Source organism: Salmo trutta, chromosome 13 (genome assembly GCF_901001165.1).
Source record: "Salmo trutta chromosome 13, fSalTru1.1, whole genome shotgun sequence".
Lineage (NCBI taxonomy): Eukaryota > Metazoa > Chordata > Actinopteri > Salmoniformes > Salmonidae > Salmo > Salmo trutta.
In genome coordinates this window covers 89,720,803-89,737,701 of record NC_042969.1, presented here as the reverse complement: position 1 = coordinate 89,737,701, position 16,899 = coordinate 89,720,803, and the positions used below count along the sequence as shown (strand labels likewise).

The window sequence follows — 16,899 nt, the reverse complement described above, 5'->3', positions numbered from 1 at the left end:
GTAATCATTTCTAAATCAGCTGTTTTTTTTAGTGTTTTTTTTAGATATCACGAATAACTGCAAAGGTGTTGCTCTTTACTTTCTGGAGGACACAGTTTGAAATCAGTGGAATGCCTGGTGGAAGCAGAGTATGATATCTAAGGAGATGGAGAGAATTCTGCCGTTTTATTGCAAATATGCGGAGGGAGTCGAATAGAGAACACACAGAAGGCTGTTGTATAAAACACCTGTCTCCGGATTACATCTTCAAACTAAGGGAAACCGTGGCATCCGTGACAGAGAGGGAAAAGAGTTCATCCATGTATACAGGTAGAAAAATCTAGCTAACTACATTTTCAGATATTATACATTTCTAATTTTGTCAGAACGTCATTTTACATTTACGTCATTTAGCAGACGTTCTTATCCAGAGCGACTTACAAATTGGTGCATTCACCTTATGATATCCAGTGGAACAACCACTTTACAATAGTACATCTATATCTTTTTTTTGGGGGGGGGTTAGAAGGATTACTTAATCCTATCCCAGGTATTCCTTAAAGAGGTGGGGTTTCAGGTGTCTATGGAAGGTGGTGATTGACTCCGCTGTCCTGGCGTCGTGAGGGAGCTTGTTCCACCATTGGGGTGCCAGAGCAGCGAACAGTTTTGACTGGGCTGAGCGGGAACTGTGCTTCCGCAGAGGTAGGGAGGCCAGCAGGCCAGAGGTGGATGAACGCAGTGCCCTTGTTTGGGTGTAGGGACTGATCAGAGCCTGAAGGTACGGAGGTGCCGTTCCCCTCACAGCTCCGTAGGCAAGCACCATGGTCTTGTAGCAGATGCGAGCTTCAACTGGAAGCCAGTGGAGTGTGCGGAGGAGCGGGGTGACGTGAGAGAACTTTTCATTGGAAGTTAAAGCATACTGTTAGCTAGCTACCTAACATTAGCTGGCTGGCTCGCTAGCTAACATTATGTGTATGATCTGTGTAGTAATATTATTTGTATCTCAGAGCCATTTGCATTGATAGTCATATCCTGATGTTAGCTAGATAGCTAACATTGAATCTAGCTGGTTAGCCACCTGAAGATTCATGCAGGGTAGTAATGTTATGAGTTGGGATTATGGTTCATTGTTTAGTTAACTGCACCAAAGTCAAATTAGGATATAACCTTAGGCCAGCAAGACAGTGTCCAAGTTCTCAAATACTCCAGTAGAATGCCCTGTTTTTATTTCATCACACTTACAAACCGTAAATTAGCTTTTCACTAACTTCTAAGTATTGATCTTGTTGTGAGTTTATTTTTCCTGTAATAATGAATACGAATTACCTAAAGTTCACACGTTGTCAGCTATATGCTGATGTCATGCATGTGAATCCTTAAAGTGATGGGTGGGGCTAAGGCTTAAGAGGGTGGTAACGAAGCTGAATGGGTGTAGACAAAGAAGAGTTCTCCAGTAGGTTTACCAAAATATTCAAAAGTGGGGTTACTAGTTGATCAACTTTAAAAGCAGAATTACTTTCCCATTGTTCCTCAAATGTAGTGTATGATATACCATTTTCTAGCTCAGAGAGTCTGTACTTTTATCCAATGTAAAAAAAAAAACACAATTTCAAACAAATCGAGCTGGTCGGTCACATATCTAGAGAGAGGAGTGGGAGAGACAGCGAGAGAGGGAAAGAGAGAGCGAGATGTGAATTAGGAGGGGAAAAATGTGGGTGGTGTAGTCGGCATCAATGTACTCTGAAACATTTCTAAGTTGGTTGTCGTTTAGATAGCATTTCATCCACTATAGGTGATTTTTATCAGGGTTGAGAACCAAGTATTATTCAGGCTTGTGGTTGGATTATAACAATGAGCCTTATATAATGAGAATATAGTCATTGTCCTGTCCCTCCTTCCTCTCCATCCTTCCTCTCCCACCCTCTTGTCCCTCCTTCCTCTCATCCTTCCTCTCCCACCCTCTTGTCCCTCCCTCCTCTCCCTCCCTCTTGTCCCTCCCTCCTCTCCCTCCCTCTTGTCCCTGACTCCTCTCCCTCCTCTCCCTCCATCTTGTCTCTCCCTCCCTCCCTCCCCTTGTCCTTCACTCCTCTCCCTCCTCTCTCTCCCTCCCCTCCCCTCCCTCCCTCCCTCCCTCCTCTCCCTCCCTACGCTCCTTCACTCCTCTCCCTCCTCTCTCTCCCTCCCCTCCTCTCCCTCCCTCTCTCCCTCCCTACGCTCCTTCACTCCTCTCCATCCATCCCTCCCTTCCCTCTCTCCTCTTTCTTCCCCCCTCCTGTCCCTCCCTCTTCTCCCTCTTCTCCCTCTGCCCTCCCATACTGTGCCTAGTGTTCAGCCTGCAACTGTGATTATCTGCTGTCTGTCTGTGGCACAAACCTATCATGTTCCTCTTAGTCAAGACCATCCTGTTCCTCTTAGTCAAGACCATCCTGTTCCTGTTAGACAAGACCATCCTGTTCCTGTTAGACAAGACCATCATGTTCCTGTTAGACAAGACCATCCTGTTCCTGTTAAACAAGACCATCCTGTTCCTGTTAGATAAGACCATCCTGTTCCTGTTAGACAAGACCATCCTGTTCCTGTTAGACAAGACCATCCTGTTCCTGTTAGACAAGACCATCCTGTTCCTGTTAAACAAGACCATCCTGTTCCTGTTAAACAAGACCATCCTGTTCCTGTTAGACAAGACCATCCTGTTCCTGTTAAACAAGACCATCCTGTTCCTGTTAGACAAGACCATCCTGTTCCTGTTAGACAAGACCATCCTGTTCCTGTTAGACAAGATCATCCTGTTCCTGTTAGACAAGGACATCCTGTTCCTGTTAGACAAGACCATCCTGTTCCTGTTAGACAAGACCATCCTGTTCCTGTTAAACAAGACCATCCTGTTCCTGTTAGACAAGACCATCCTGTTCCTGTTAGACAAGGACATCCTGTTCCTGTTAGACAAGACCATCCTGTTCCTGTTAGACAAGACCATCCTGTTCCTGTTAGACAAGACCATCCTGTTCCTGTTAGACAAGACCATCCTGTTCCTGTTAGACAAGACCATCCTGTTCCTGTTAGACAAGGACATCCTGTTCCTGTTAGACAAGACCATCCTGTTCCTGTTAGACAAGACCATCCTGTTCCTGTTAGACAAGACCATCCTGTTCCTGTTAGACAAGACCATCCTGTTCCTGTTAGACAAGGACCTCCTGTTCCTGTTAGACAAGGACATCCTGTTCCTGTTAGACAAGGACATCCTGTTCCTGTTAGACAAGGACCTCCTGTTCCTGTTAGACAATGACCTCCTGTTCCTGTTAGACAATGACATCCTGTTCCTGTTAGACAAGGACATCCTGTTCCTGTTAGACAAGACCATAATGTTCCTGTTAGACAAGTCCATCCTGTTCCTGTTAGACAAGACCATCCTGTTCCTGTTAAACAAGACTATCCTGTTCCTGTTAGACAAGGGCATCCTGTTCCTGTTAGACAAGACCATCCTGTTCCTGTTAGACAAGATCATCCTGTTCCTCTTAGTCAAGACCATCCTGTTCCTGTTAGACAAGGACATCCTGTTCCTGTTAGACAAGACCATCCTGTTCCTGTTAGACAAGACCATCCTATTCCTGTTAGACAAGTCCATCCTGTTCCTGTTAGACAAGACCATCCTGTTCCTGTTAGACAAGACCATCCTGTTCCTGTTAGACAAGGACATCCTGTTCCTGTTAGACAAGGGGTTTGTCTAGACACCAAATAATGTGTTCCCAAATGGCACCGTATTCCCTATATAGTGCACTTATGTTGCCCTGGTCAAAAGTAGTGCACTGTGTAAGGAAACGGGTACAATTTTGGGAATCATCCTAAACCTTTTGTCTGCATTGACTTGTTTATTAGACTAGCAGTGTGTGGTGTGTTAAAGACTGGCAGTGTGTGGTGTGTTAAAGACTGGCAGTGTGCGATGTGTGAGACTGGCAGTGTGCGGTGTGTGAGACTGGCAGTGTGTGATGTGTGAAACTGGCAGTGTGTGGTGTGTTAAAGACTGGCAGTGTGTGATGTGTTAAACTGGCAGTGTGTGGTGTGTGAGACTGGCAGTGTGTGATGTGTTAAAGACTGGCAGTGTGTGATGTGTTAAAGACTGGCAGTGTGCGGTGTGTGAGACTGGCAGTGTGCGGTGTGTGAGACTGGCAGTGTGTGATGTGTGAAACTGGCAGTGTGTGGTGTGTTAAAGACTGGCAGTGTGTGATGTGTTAAACTGGCAGTGTGTGGTGTGTGAGACTGGCAGTGTGTGATGTGTTAAAGACTGGCAGTGTGTGATGTGTTAAACTGGCAGTGTGCGATGTGTGAGACTGGCAGTGTGTGGTGTGTTAAAGACTGGCAGTGGGTGATGTGTGAGACTGGCAGTGTGTGGTGTGTTAAAGACTGGCAGTGTGTGGTGTGTGAAACTGGCAGTGTGTGATGTGTGAAACTGGCAGTGTGTGGTGTGTGAGACTGGCAGTGTGTGATGTGTTAAAGACTGGCAGTGTGTGGTGTGTTAAAGACTGGCAGTGGGTGGTGTGTTTTTAAAAAAAAATTTATTTCACCTTTATTTAACCAGGTAGGCAAGTTGAGAACAAGTTCTCATTTACAATTGCGACCTGGCCAAGATAAAGCAAAGCAGTTCGACAACATACAAAAACACAGAGTTACACATGGAGTAAAACAACATACAATCAATGATGCAGTAGAAAAAAATAAGACTATATACAATGTGAGCAAATGATGTGAGATAATGGAGGTAAAGGCAAAAAAATGCCATAGTGGCAAAGTAAATAAAGTATGGCAAGAAAAAAACACTGGAATGGTAGATTTGTAGTTTGAAGAAAGTTAAAAGTTAAAATATAAATAATATGGTGCAAAGGAGCAAAATAAATAAAATAAATAAATACAGTAGGTGAAAAGGTAGTAGTTTGGGCTCAATTAAAGATGGGCTATGTACAGGTGCAGAGATCTGTGAGCTGCTCTGACAGCTGGTGCTTAAAGCTAGTGAGGGAGATAAGTGTTTCCAGTTTTAGAGATTTTTGTAGTTCGTTCCAATCATTGGCAGCTGAGAACTGGAAGGAGAGACGACCAAAGGAGGAGTTGGCTTTAGGGGTGACCAGAGAGATATACCTGCTGGAGCGCGTGCTACAGGTGGGTGCTGCTATGGTGACCAGTGAGCGGAGATAAGGGGGGACTTTACCTAGCAGGGTCTTGTAGATGACCTGGAGCCAATGTGTTTGGCGACGATGATGAAGTGAAGGCCAGCCAACGAGAGCATACAGGTCGCAGTGGTGGGTTGTATATGGGGCTTTGGTGACAAAACGGATGGCACTGTGATAGACTGCATCCAGCTTGTTGAGTAGGGTATTGGAGGCTATTTTGTAAATGACATCGCCGAAGTCGAGGATTGGTAGGATGGTCAGTTTTACGAGGGTATGTTTGGCAGCATGAGTGAAGGATGCTTTGTTGCGAAATAGGAAGCCAATTCTAGATTTCACTTTGGATTGGAGATGATTGATGTGAGTCTGGAAGGAGAGTTTACAGTCTAACCAGACACCTAGGTATTTGTAGTTGTCCACAAATTCTAAGTTAGAACCGTCCAGAGAAGTTATGCTGGATGGGCGGGCAGGTGCAGGCAGCGATCGGTTGAAGAGCATGCATTTAGTTTTACTTGTGTTTAGGAGCAGTTGGAGACCACGGAAGGAGAGTTGAATGGCATTGAAGCACGTCTGGAGGGTTGTTAACACAGTGTCCAAAGAAGGGCCAGAAGTATACAGAATGGTGTCGTCTGCGTAGAGGTGGATCAGAGATTCACCAGCAGCAAGAGCGACATCATTTATGTATACAGAGAAAAGAGTTGGCCCAAGAATTGAACCCTGTGGTACCCCCATAGAGACTGCCAGAGGTCCAGACAGTAGGCCCTCCGATTTGACACACTGAACTCTGTCAGAGAAGTAGTTGGTGAACCAGGCGACGCAATCGTTTGAGAAACCAAGGCTACTAAGTCTGCCGATGAGGATGTGGTGATTAACAGAGTCAAAAGCTTTGGCCAGGTCAATGAATACGGCAGCACAGTAATGTTTCTTATCGATGGCGGTTACGATGTCGTTTAGGACCTTGAGCGTGGCTGAGGTGCACCCATGACCAGCTCTGAAACCAGATTGCATAGCGGAGAGGGTGCGGTGGGATTCAAAATAGTCGGTAATCTGTTTGTTGACTTGGCTTTCGAAGACCTTAGAAAGGCAGGGTAGGATGGATATAGGTCTGTAGCAACTTGGGTCAAGAGTGTCACCTCCTTTGAAGAGGGGGATGACAGCAGCTGCTTTCCAATCTATGGGAATCTCAGACGACACGAAAGAGAGGTTGAACAGGCTAGTAATAGGGGTTGCAATAATTTCGGCAGATAATTTTAGAAAGAAAGGGTCCAGATTGTCAAACCCAGCTGATTTGTAGGGGTCCAGATTTTGCAGCTCTTTCAGAACATCAGCTGAATGGATTTGGGAGAAGGAGAAATGGGGGAGGCTTGGGCGAGTAGCTGTGGGGGGTGCAGTGCTGTTGAATGCAGTAGGGGTAGTTAGGTGGAAAGCATGGCCAGCCGTAGAAAAATGCTTATTGAAATTCTCAATTATAGTGGGCTTATCGGTGGTGACAGAGTTTCCTATCCTCAGTGCAGTGGGCAGTTGGGAGGAGGTGTTCTTATTCTCCATGGACTTTACAATGTCCCAGAACTTTTTAGAGTTGGAGTTGCACGAAGCAAATTTCTGTTTGAAAAAGCTAGCCTTGGCGTTTCTAACTGCCTGTGTGTATTGGTTTCTAACTTCCCTAAAAAGTTGCATATCGCGGGGGCAGTTCGATGCTAATGCAGAACGCCACAGGATATTTTTGTGTTGGTTAAGGGCAGTCAGGTCTGGGGAGAACCAAGGGCTATATCTGTTCCTGGTTCTAAATTTCTTGAAAGGGGCATGCTTATTTAAGATGGAGAGGAAGGCATTTTTAAAAAATAACCAGGCATCCTCTACTGACGGGATGAGGTCAATATCCTTCCAGGATACCAGGGCCAGGTCGATTAGAAAGGCTTGCTCGTTGAAATGTTTCAGGGAGCGTTTGACAGTGATGAGTGATGAGTGGTGTTAAAGACTGGCAGTGTGTGGTGTGTGAAACTGGCAGTGTGTGGTGTGTGAGACTGGCAGTGTGTGATGTGTTAAAGACTGGCAGTGTGTGGTGTGTTAAAGACTGGCAGTGGGTGGTGTGTTAAAGACTGGCAGTGGGTGATGTGTGAGACTGGCAGTGTGTGGTGTGTTAAAGACTGGCAGTGGGTGGTGTGTTAAAGACTGGCAGTGTGCGATGTGTGAAACTGGCAGTGTGTGATGTGTTAAAGACTGGCAGTGTGTGATGTGTTAAAGACTGGCAGTGGGTGTGTTTCTGTCTTTCTGTTTTGAGAGTCACATGTGGCTGGCGATGACTAAAGCTTGCTTTGCAGTGGGTGGGGGGGTCCGTCGTTGGTGCGCTTCCGGGGGCGTGGGATGGGGGGGGGGGGGGTCCTTCCTGTTCCCTTTGCTTATCCTTCCCTGTCTCCCTTCCTTCCTACCATCTTTCCCAAAACAGAGCACCTGCACACTGAGCACACTCCCTCCTCCTCCTCCCACCTGAGCACTGACACACCCCTTCCATCTGTCTTTTCCTACCCAGAATTCCCTAACAACCCGCCACCTGGGGGCCGTGAGATCCCGCAGGAGCAGCACAATGCGGGTGCCGTCATCGGGTGCGCCGTGGGCGGGGTCGTCCTGTTAGCGGCGGCCGCCACCCTGCTCTTTGTCTTCCTGCGCCGCCGCCAGCGCACCTTCAAGGGCGACTACAGCACCAAGAAACAGGTGTTTGGGAACGGCTACAGCAAGGCCGGGGGCCTGCCAGCCCACCCTCCCATCCCCAACAACCTGCAGTACCCAGACGACTCGGATGACGAGAAGAAGCCTGCACAGATTGCTGTGACCGGAGGGTTCGAGGCGAGCGAGCGTGATTTTGACGGAGACGCGGAGGACTTGAAGAGGCCCTATTTCACAGTGGACGAAGGAGAGAGTCAAGATTACGACGAACGGACTCTCGCTTTCCAGTACAACCCCGGGCCGGAGATAGCCGATGATATGGTGTCCCAAACCGATGGCTCTGTCATTTCAAAGAAAGAGTGGTATGTGTAAGGGGCATGCAACAAACAACCAAACCAAACCAACCAAGCTCCCGTCCCACCCCCCTACCATCGCACTAGCACCCCTACTACCACCACAACCACCACCACCACTACTACCACCACTACCACCACTACTACCACCACCACCACCCCTACTACCACCACAACCACCACCACCACTACTACCACCCCTACTACCACCACAACCACCACCACCACTACCACCCCTACTACCACTCCTACTACCACCCCTACTACCACCCCTACCACCACTACCACCACTACTACCACCCCTACTACCACCACAACCACCACCACTACCACCACTACTACCACCACTACTACCACCACCACCACCACAACCACCACCACTAATACCACCACTACCACCACTACTACCACCACTACCACCACTACTACCACCACCACCACCCCTACTACCACCACAACCACCACCACCACTACTACCACCCCTACTACCACCCCTACTACCACCACTACTACCACCCCTACTACCACCACTACTACCACCACAACCACCACCACCACCACTACTACCACCACTACTACCACCACCACCACCCCTACTACCGCCACTACTACCACCACCACCATCACCCCTACCACCACCACCACTATTACCACCACCACCCCTACTACCACCACCACCACCCCTACTACCACCACCACCACCACCACCACCACCACTACTACCACCACCACTACCACCACCACCACCACTACCACCACCACCACCGCCACTACTACCACCACCACCACTACTACCACCACCACCACCACCACCACTACTACCACCACTACTACTACCACCCCTACTACCACCACTACTACCACCACTACAACCACCACTACTACTACCACCCCTACTACCACCGCCACTACTACCACCACCACCACTACTACCACCACCACCACCACCACCACTACTACCACCACTACTACTACCACCCCTACTACCACCACTACTACCACCACTACAACCACCACTACTACTACCACCCCTACTACCACCACAACCACCACCACCACTACTACCACCCCTACTACCACCACTACCATCACCCCTACTACTACCACCACTACCACCACCACTACCACCACTACTACTACCACTACTTCGACCACCACCACCACTACTACTGCTACTACCACCACTACTACTACCACTACTACTACCACTACTACTACTACCACCACCACCACTACTACTACCACCACTGCCACCACACCACCTCACCCCCATCCCTCCCTCCCTCCACCTCATCCCTCAGCAGTTCTTTATAGTACCCCCCCAACCCCCCAACACATCATTACCCAGTGAGCTAAAACTGCTTTAGAAAATGCAACATCAAGTCCTAAAGAGCTTTCAACAACACATCATCAACATGTCAACGACGACATTACATTCAAATTCCATGAGATGAAACTGCAGATAATACAAAACACGGTTTGTAATTGGACTCATGCCCAACTGCCATTGGCTTCCATTGGACTCATGCCCAACCGCCATTGGCTTCCATTGGACTCATGCCCAACCGCTATTGGCTTCCATTGGACTCATGCCCAACTGCCATTGGCTTCCATTGGACTCATGCCCAACCGCCATTGACTTCCATTGGACTCATACCCAACTGCCATTGGCTTCCATTGGACTCATACCCAACCGCCATTGGCTTCCATTGGACTCATGCCCAACTGCCATTGGCTTCCATTGGACTCATACCCAACCGCCATTGGCTTCCATTGGACTCATACCCAACCGCCATTGGCTTCCATTGGACTCATACCCAACCGCCATTGGCTTCCATTGGACTCATACCCTACCGCCATTGGCTTCCATTGGACTCATACCCTACCGCCATTGGCTTCCATTGGACTCATGCCCAACCGCCATTGTCTTTCGAAGGCCAGACAGAAAGATTGATCTGGTCACTTGGAAAATACAGGTGGATTATTCTTGTGTATTTTTCCATGATATTCTAAATGTATTACATGTAAAGAGACTTGGGAGAGATGAGGTATTTGCTAAGCACATTGTGAAAGTCCTACACTGGATGTATGATACATTGTTTTTAATTCCTTATTCTCATCACCATTGCCTTTTCTGCAATTTTATTTTTATTTTTATAACTTGCTATTATATGTTATGGGATCGACTAGGGGTCAAAGGTTGTCAAGGGGGTAAAAATGTCAATCAAAACTATAGATGGAATTGTACAGATGGTATTTTATTCAGTATGACCAGCAAGACTAGAAAAGGTTCTGCCCATGTATTACAGCAGAGCATATCGTACTACAGAGTATTGTAGTAGGGGAGACTGGGGTAAGTTGAGCCATTTTGTTTTTGCATTCAGCATCATTCCATCAAGGGAAATATATTATTATTTCTAACAAAGATATCTACATATATTTCAGGATGTTTTGTATCCTTGGAAATAAGTGGTTTCTTGACACAACTTAGAGCAGGTAAGGTGAGCTGCGGGACAGGGTAAGGTGAGCTGCGGGACAGGGTAAGGTGAGCTGCGGGACAGGGTAAGGTGAGCTGCGGGACAGGGTAAGGTGAGCTGCGGGACAGGGTAAGGTGAGCTGCGGGACAGGGTAAGGTGAGCTGCCTGCAAATGTCTGTACTGAAAACCAATACCTTTTCTACCATGTCTATCTGTTTTTCCCAAACACAATTAAGCAAAATCACAATCACTTTTTTGGTATTTTAATCATTTTAAGCATATTTTAACATAGGCTTGGCCCTGTTGTTAACTCATATGCCTTGCATTACGCCTGGGGAGAAAACACTTCAATTAGCTCTACTTTGGCTCAACCATTGGCTCAACTTACCCCAAGGCAAACATTTTGACTTTATTAGCCCACACAGCTACAAGGATGTACTTCCATGCTAGGTTTATAACCTCACATTGACGCTTATAGAGACCAGACCTAATGCATAGAACAATCTTAACATGATCTACTTTAATTTAGATACAAGCATCATGAAACCTCTTAACACAATAAATTCATTTGACTTGGTGAATACCAGTATTTTGGACCTAACTTGCTAATCACTTTTTCCATGTAGTTTCTTTCTTCACGGTCTCCATGAAATGCTGACCTCTTCCTAAATATTTGGTCAAATTATTCATTTTGTGTATTGTTTCTTAGAAGCAAGGGGGCGGCTCAACTAACCCTTTGCCTCAGGTTACCCCCCACTCTCCCTTACTGTGTGTTAGAGTATATGATGTATTTTGGCCTGTTGCCAGACCTAACTAAAAAGACATGTATGTTTGAGCTTCTCTCCAAAAGACATGCCTGGTGTTTATGGAAGAACTCTGTACTCTTCATGGTATGATGAGGCCTGTGCACACTGCACTGAGAGCTGAGGCACATGTCAACACAACAAGCCATATGGACATGGCAGTAATACATACAGGCCTAAGGGAGATGACAGTAGATATAGAAGGAGAATGTGTCGCTATGTGCCCTACATTCAGATGTCGAGTTGCTTTAGTGGCCATTTTAGTTTGGCAGCCATTTTAGTTTGGCAGCCATTTTAGCTCCACTGAGAAAGCAGGAGAGAGAGAGAGAAGGCAGAAAGGCTTGCTGTCCTGAACTATTATACACTTAAATTGGTCCCATATTAACTTCCTGTGAAATGTTCACTTGTTAAGGGGTGTCCCGTATTTTCAACATACAAGACCAAACAAAAATACTTAAATGATGCTCTGAGAAATTTCATTTAATAATTTGGATCTTGTTTACCTGTGTACCTGTACTCTTTATGTAATTAAATGTCTATTTGGGTTGTTGAGCGATCGTAATCATGTCTTATTAACGCTCTAGCCAGGTTGGATTAGAGCGCTGTGGATATCAACAGAAGGCTGGTTCCAGAGTGATTTTGGGTCTGTATGACTGTATGAATTGTCCCTAAGGTACTAGCTACAGTACTTCCCACTCACACCACCTTTAGCAGGAGCCTCCTGGGACAATGAGGACATGAGGACAATGAGGACAATGCTAAACGTGGGTGTGCTTCTCTGCCTTCAGAGAGAGAATTTTTTTAAAAAGCAAAGGGAATAAGAGAAATATTGTGATAAATATTGTCACACCCGAATTTGTCAAGCTCTGTTTTTTCTTTCTGTTTTTTTGTTGTTGTTGTTTGTTTTCATTGGGTGATGTTTTTTTTGTTTCATAGATTAAATTGCAACAGCTCTGTATCAATTCATACTGGAGAAAAAATATGGTTCCTTTTGCCTGACGAGTTGGCAGCTGAAGCTGTAGATGGGCATACAACCATCCTTTAGAGAGCCATTGTATTGGTTGGCTTTTTAAACCCACTATCTTGCTTGCCAGTAGCTGAGGTCCACAGCAGAAAGTCTTTGTCCTCACAGCTTTGAGGTCCATCACACACATGCTACAGCAGAGTATTATGATTGGGGAAAAACAAAGTACGAGTGGGAATTCTGTCAAAAAAGAGACAGAAGTCAAAGCACAGAGAAGACTTACCTGGCTGATTTTAAACTGGTAGAAAAGATGAAGTGTTGTTTTTATGTGATTTATGTGAGGGTTGGATGTATGGGTGTTGTTTGCAGGGGAGGCTGGTGGGAGGAGGTATAGGAGGACGGGCTTTGTGTTCACAGATCAGAGGAGAGGACGGCTCCTTGCCAGTGTTTGTAGGGAGGTGGGATATGATGGGCTGGCCAGAGGCTGACAGGATTTCAGCATTCTGTAGAGACCAATGTTTCATCTCAAAAGAACCCTATCCCATACAATGTGCACTACTAATGACCAGGGCACTATATAGGGAATAGGGTGCTATTTGGGACGCAGACCAAATATTAGTGTTGCATGTTTCTCTGCAGACCCAGCAACATGATTCTGATTCTGAATCACCACTATAATGTGTTGATTCTGATTCTGAATCAGCACTATAATGTGTTGATTCTGATTCTGAATCACCACTATAATGTGTTGATTCTGATTCTGAATCACCACTATAATGTGTTGATTCTGATTCTGAATCACCACTATAATGTGTTGATTCTGATTGATTCTGATTCTGAACCACCACTATAATGTGTTGATTCTGATTGATTCTGATTCTGAATCACCACTATAATGTGTTGATTCTGATTGATTCTGATTCTGAATCACCACTATAATGTGTTGATTCTGATTGATTCTGATTCTGATCCACCACTATAATGTGTTGATTCTGATTGATTCTGATTCTGAACCACCACTATAATGTGTTGATTCTGAACCACCACTATAATGTGCTGATTCTGTTTGATTCTGATTCTGAACCACCACTATAATGTGTTGATTCTGATTCTGAACCACCACTATAATGTGTTGATTCTGATTGATTCTGATTCTGATCCACCACTATAATGTGTTGATTCTGATTCTGATCCACCACTATAATGTGTTGATTCTGATTCTGAATCACCACTATAATGTGTTGATTCTGATTGATTCTGATTCTGATCCACCACTATAATGTGTTGATTCTGATTCTGATCCACCACTATAATGTGTTGATTCTGATTCTGATCCACCACTATAATGTGTTGATTCTGATTCTGAACCACCACTATAATGTGTTGATTCTGATTCTGATCCACCACTATAATGTGTTGATTCTGATTGATTCTGATTCTGAATGACCACTATAATGTGTTGATTCTGATTCTGAATCACCACTATAATGTGTTGATTCTGATTGATTCTGATTCTGAATCACCACTATAATGTGTTGATTCTGATTGATTCTGATTCTGAATCACCACTATAATGTGTTGATTCTGATTGATTCTGAATCACCACTATAATGTGTTGATTGTGATTGATTCTGATTCTGAATCACCACTATAATGTGTTGATTCTGATTGATTCTGATTCTGAATCACCACTATAATGTGTTACACTTTAAAGATGTAAACACAACTATAACGACGTAAAAAAGAAAAGTGTCCTGTCATCAACAACCATTTTTATATTGGCCTTGTGTTTTTTTTTACTTCTACTGCAATGATTTTGAATAATAACCACATACAACATGCTTTATGAAAGAGACCTTACATGATTCTTTATTTTCTTATTCCTTCGGTATGTTAGCTAGGTGTTCAGTGGCTATGCCTTTTGTGAGAAGTGAGGTTTTGTTAAAATATATTGCATATAAAGAATGATTTAACATTGATGAAAAAGAGAAGTTCTCTTTGACATTAAAGTTTACATTTTACATTTACGTCATTTAGCAGACGCTCTTATCCAGAGCGACTTACAAATTACTGGCGTCGTGAGGGAGCTTGTTCCACCATTGGGGTGCCAAAGTTGAGGAATGATCCAAATAGCTTGTATCTCTGTGATGTCAGAAACAGCTTCCATCGTGTCCTATCAAATGACAGAGAAAGGAGAGACATTAGTTCTTACTTCCTCTTCCTCTTCACTCTTCACTTCAACCCTCCAGCTCTTTGATTCCCTGTGAAAACACCTACATATCTGGAGAAGGTTTGCAGAGTTGAAAACAGAATTATTCCCACAGTAATTGAGAGATTTGATATAATTCAAACACCCCTAGAACACAACTATGTCCCAGTGTCCAAAAGCATTTCCATAACTGAAGTCAATTATATTTTTATTCAAGCACAAATCAATGTTTTTGTTCCTTTTAGGAACCACTGCCATACTTGACCTGAAATTATTTTAAAAAACAAAAATGTGGGAGAATGACAGAATTAGGTATTGGTGTTGTCCTTGAGTCCATATATTATGGTTGTTGTAAAAAAATATTCTCTATCTTCTTTTTCATTGTCATTCCCTCAAATCTACTTTTGTATACAAAAGCATTAAGTCTAAAGGCTTCAACTCTTTTGTATACAAAAGCATTAAGTCTAAAGGCTTCAACTCTTTTGTATACAAAAGCATTAAGTCTAAAGGCTTCAACTCTTTTGTATACAATGGCATTAAGTCTATAAGCATCAGCCCAACATTCCATTGTAAATAATGTATATAACATTGAAGTTGAGATTATAGATGGGTTTAATTTAGGGACCCTGCCTGTTCAATAAACAACAGACCTATCGCCCCCAAAACAGACCTATCATCCCCACAACAATAGACCCATCTCTCCCCCACAACAGACCTATCTCCCCCACAACAGACCTATCGTCCCCACAACAATAGACCTATCTCTCCCCCACAATAGACCTATCATCCCCACAACAATAGACCCATCTCTCCCCCAAAACAGACCTATCATCCCCACAACAATAGACCCATCTCTCCCCCACAATAGACCTATCTCTCCCCCACAACAGACCTATCAACCCCAAAACAATAGACCTATCGTCCCCATAACAATAGACCTATCTTCCCACAACAATAGACCTATCTTCCCATAACAACAGACCTACCAACCCACAACAATAGACCTATCGTCCCCATAACAATAGACCTATCTTCCCATAACAACAGACCTATCGTCCCCATAACAATAGACCTATCTTCCCACAACAATAGACCTATCTTCCCATAACAACAGACCTACCAACCCACAACAATAGACCTATCGTCCCCATAACAATAGACCTATCTTCCCATAACAACAGACCTATCAACCCACAACAATAGACCTATCGTCCCCATAACAATAGACCTATCTTCCCACAACAATAGACCTATCTTCCCATAACAACAGACCTACCAACCCACAACAATAGACCTATAAACCCACAACAATAGACCTATCAACCCACAACAATATACCTATTTTGACTGCAAACATGTATATACTACAGATCAACTATGATTAGGTTTGCAAAATTCTGGTAACTCCAGTCAGGACTTCTGGGAATTTGGCGGAAGTTACTGGAAATGTGCACCCCTACCTTTGATGGCTAGATTGAGTCGATATGCATAAATTAGTGTTACCACCATCATCCACCTGAATCTGACCACTCCAGCACAGTAGGTCGCGTTCACGTTCTGCTTGTTCCCTCCTGATTCCAGAAATCTTCAAACTGGAATTTCTGGAAAACCTGTGAATCTTGGGAAAGTTACCGGAATTTTGCAACCCAAACAGTAAAAGGTTTTGATATGCTGCCGATATCAGCTGTTATTGTCACAGGGCCGATGCATACCTTAGACGGACTGTAAATAATAAACTGCAAAATAAAAAAAGAGAGAGAGATAACTTGTCTGTATGCAGCCATGTGAATGGGAAATATGTCTGAAGGTGTTATTACAAATATTGGTGGAAAAAAAATACATTCTTGTTCACATGTGATGATCCAGTGAAAGTAACTTGTATTTGTTTTAAAAAGCATTAAATGATTTCAATAGTCAATACTGTTCTCCTGTCCCCACTCACTCACTGAATGATTAATGATGTTCTCCTGTCCCCATTCACTCACTGAATGATTAATGATGTTCTCCTGTCCCCACTCACTCACTGAATGATTAATGATGTTCTCCTGTCCCCATTCACTCACTGAATGATTAATGATGTTCTCCTGTCCCCACTCACTCACTGAATGATTAATGATGTTCTCCTGTCCCCATTCACTCACTGAATGATTAATGATGTTCTCCTGTCCCCACTCACTCACTGAATGATTAATACTGTTCTCCTGTCCCCATTCACTCACTGAATGATTAATGATGTTCTCCTGTCCCCATTCACTCACTGAATGATTAATGATGTTCTCCTGTCCCCATTC

The 16,899-nt window shown here is 44.4% G+C and overlaps 1 protein-coding gene and 1 long non-coding RNA gene across 3 annotated transcripts in view; both read left to right on the top strand.

Annotated features, from left to right (window-relative positions):
• Nucleotides 1-8,202, top strand: part of LOC115206737 (nectin-1) — a 188,298-nt gene extending 180,096 nt beyond the window's left edge. Inside the window, exon 6 of the mRNA XM_029773944.1 lies at nt 7,669-8,202. Within this exon, the coding sequence (XP_029629804.1) occupies nt 7,669-8,174 (506 nt within the window). The 3' untranslated portion in view covers nt 8,175-8,202. The remainder of the gene's footprint in view (nt 1-7,668) is intronic.
• A 1,204-nt stretch (nt 8,203-9,406) lies between these two features.
• Nucleotides 9,407-14,385, top strand: LOC115206736 (uncharacterized). 2 transcript variants are annotated; one of them, XR_003880859.1, is made up of 2 exons: nt 9,407-10,722; nt 10,789-14,385. It is a non-coding gene; the product is annotated as an uncharacterized LOC115206736 (long non-coding RNA). The 2 variants fall into 2 exon arrangements; XR_003880858.1 differs by having other exon boundaries at nt 9,407-10,744.
• The last annotated feature ends 2,514 nt before the right edge of the window (nt 14,386-16,899 follow it).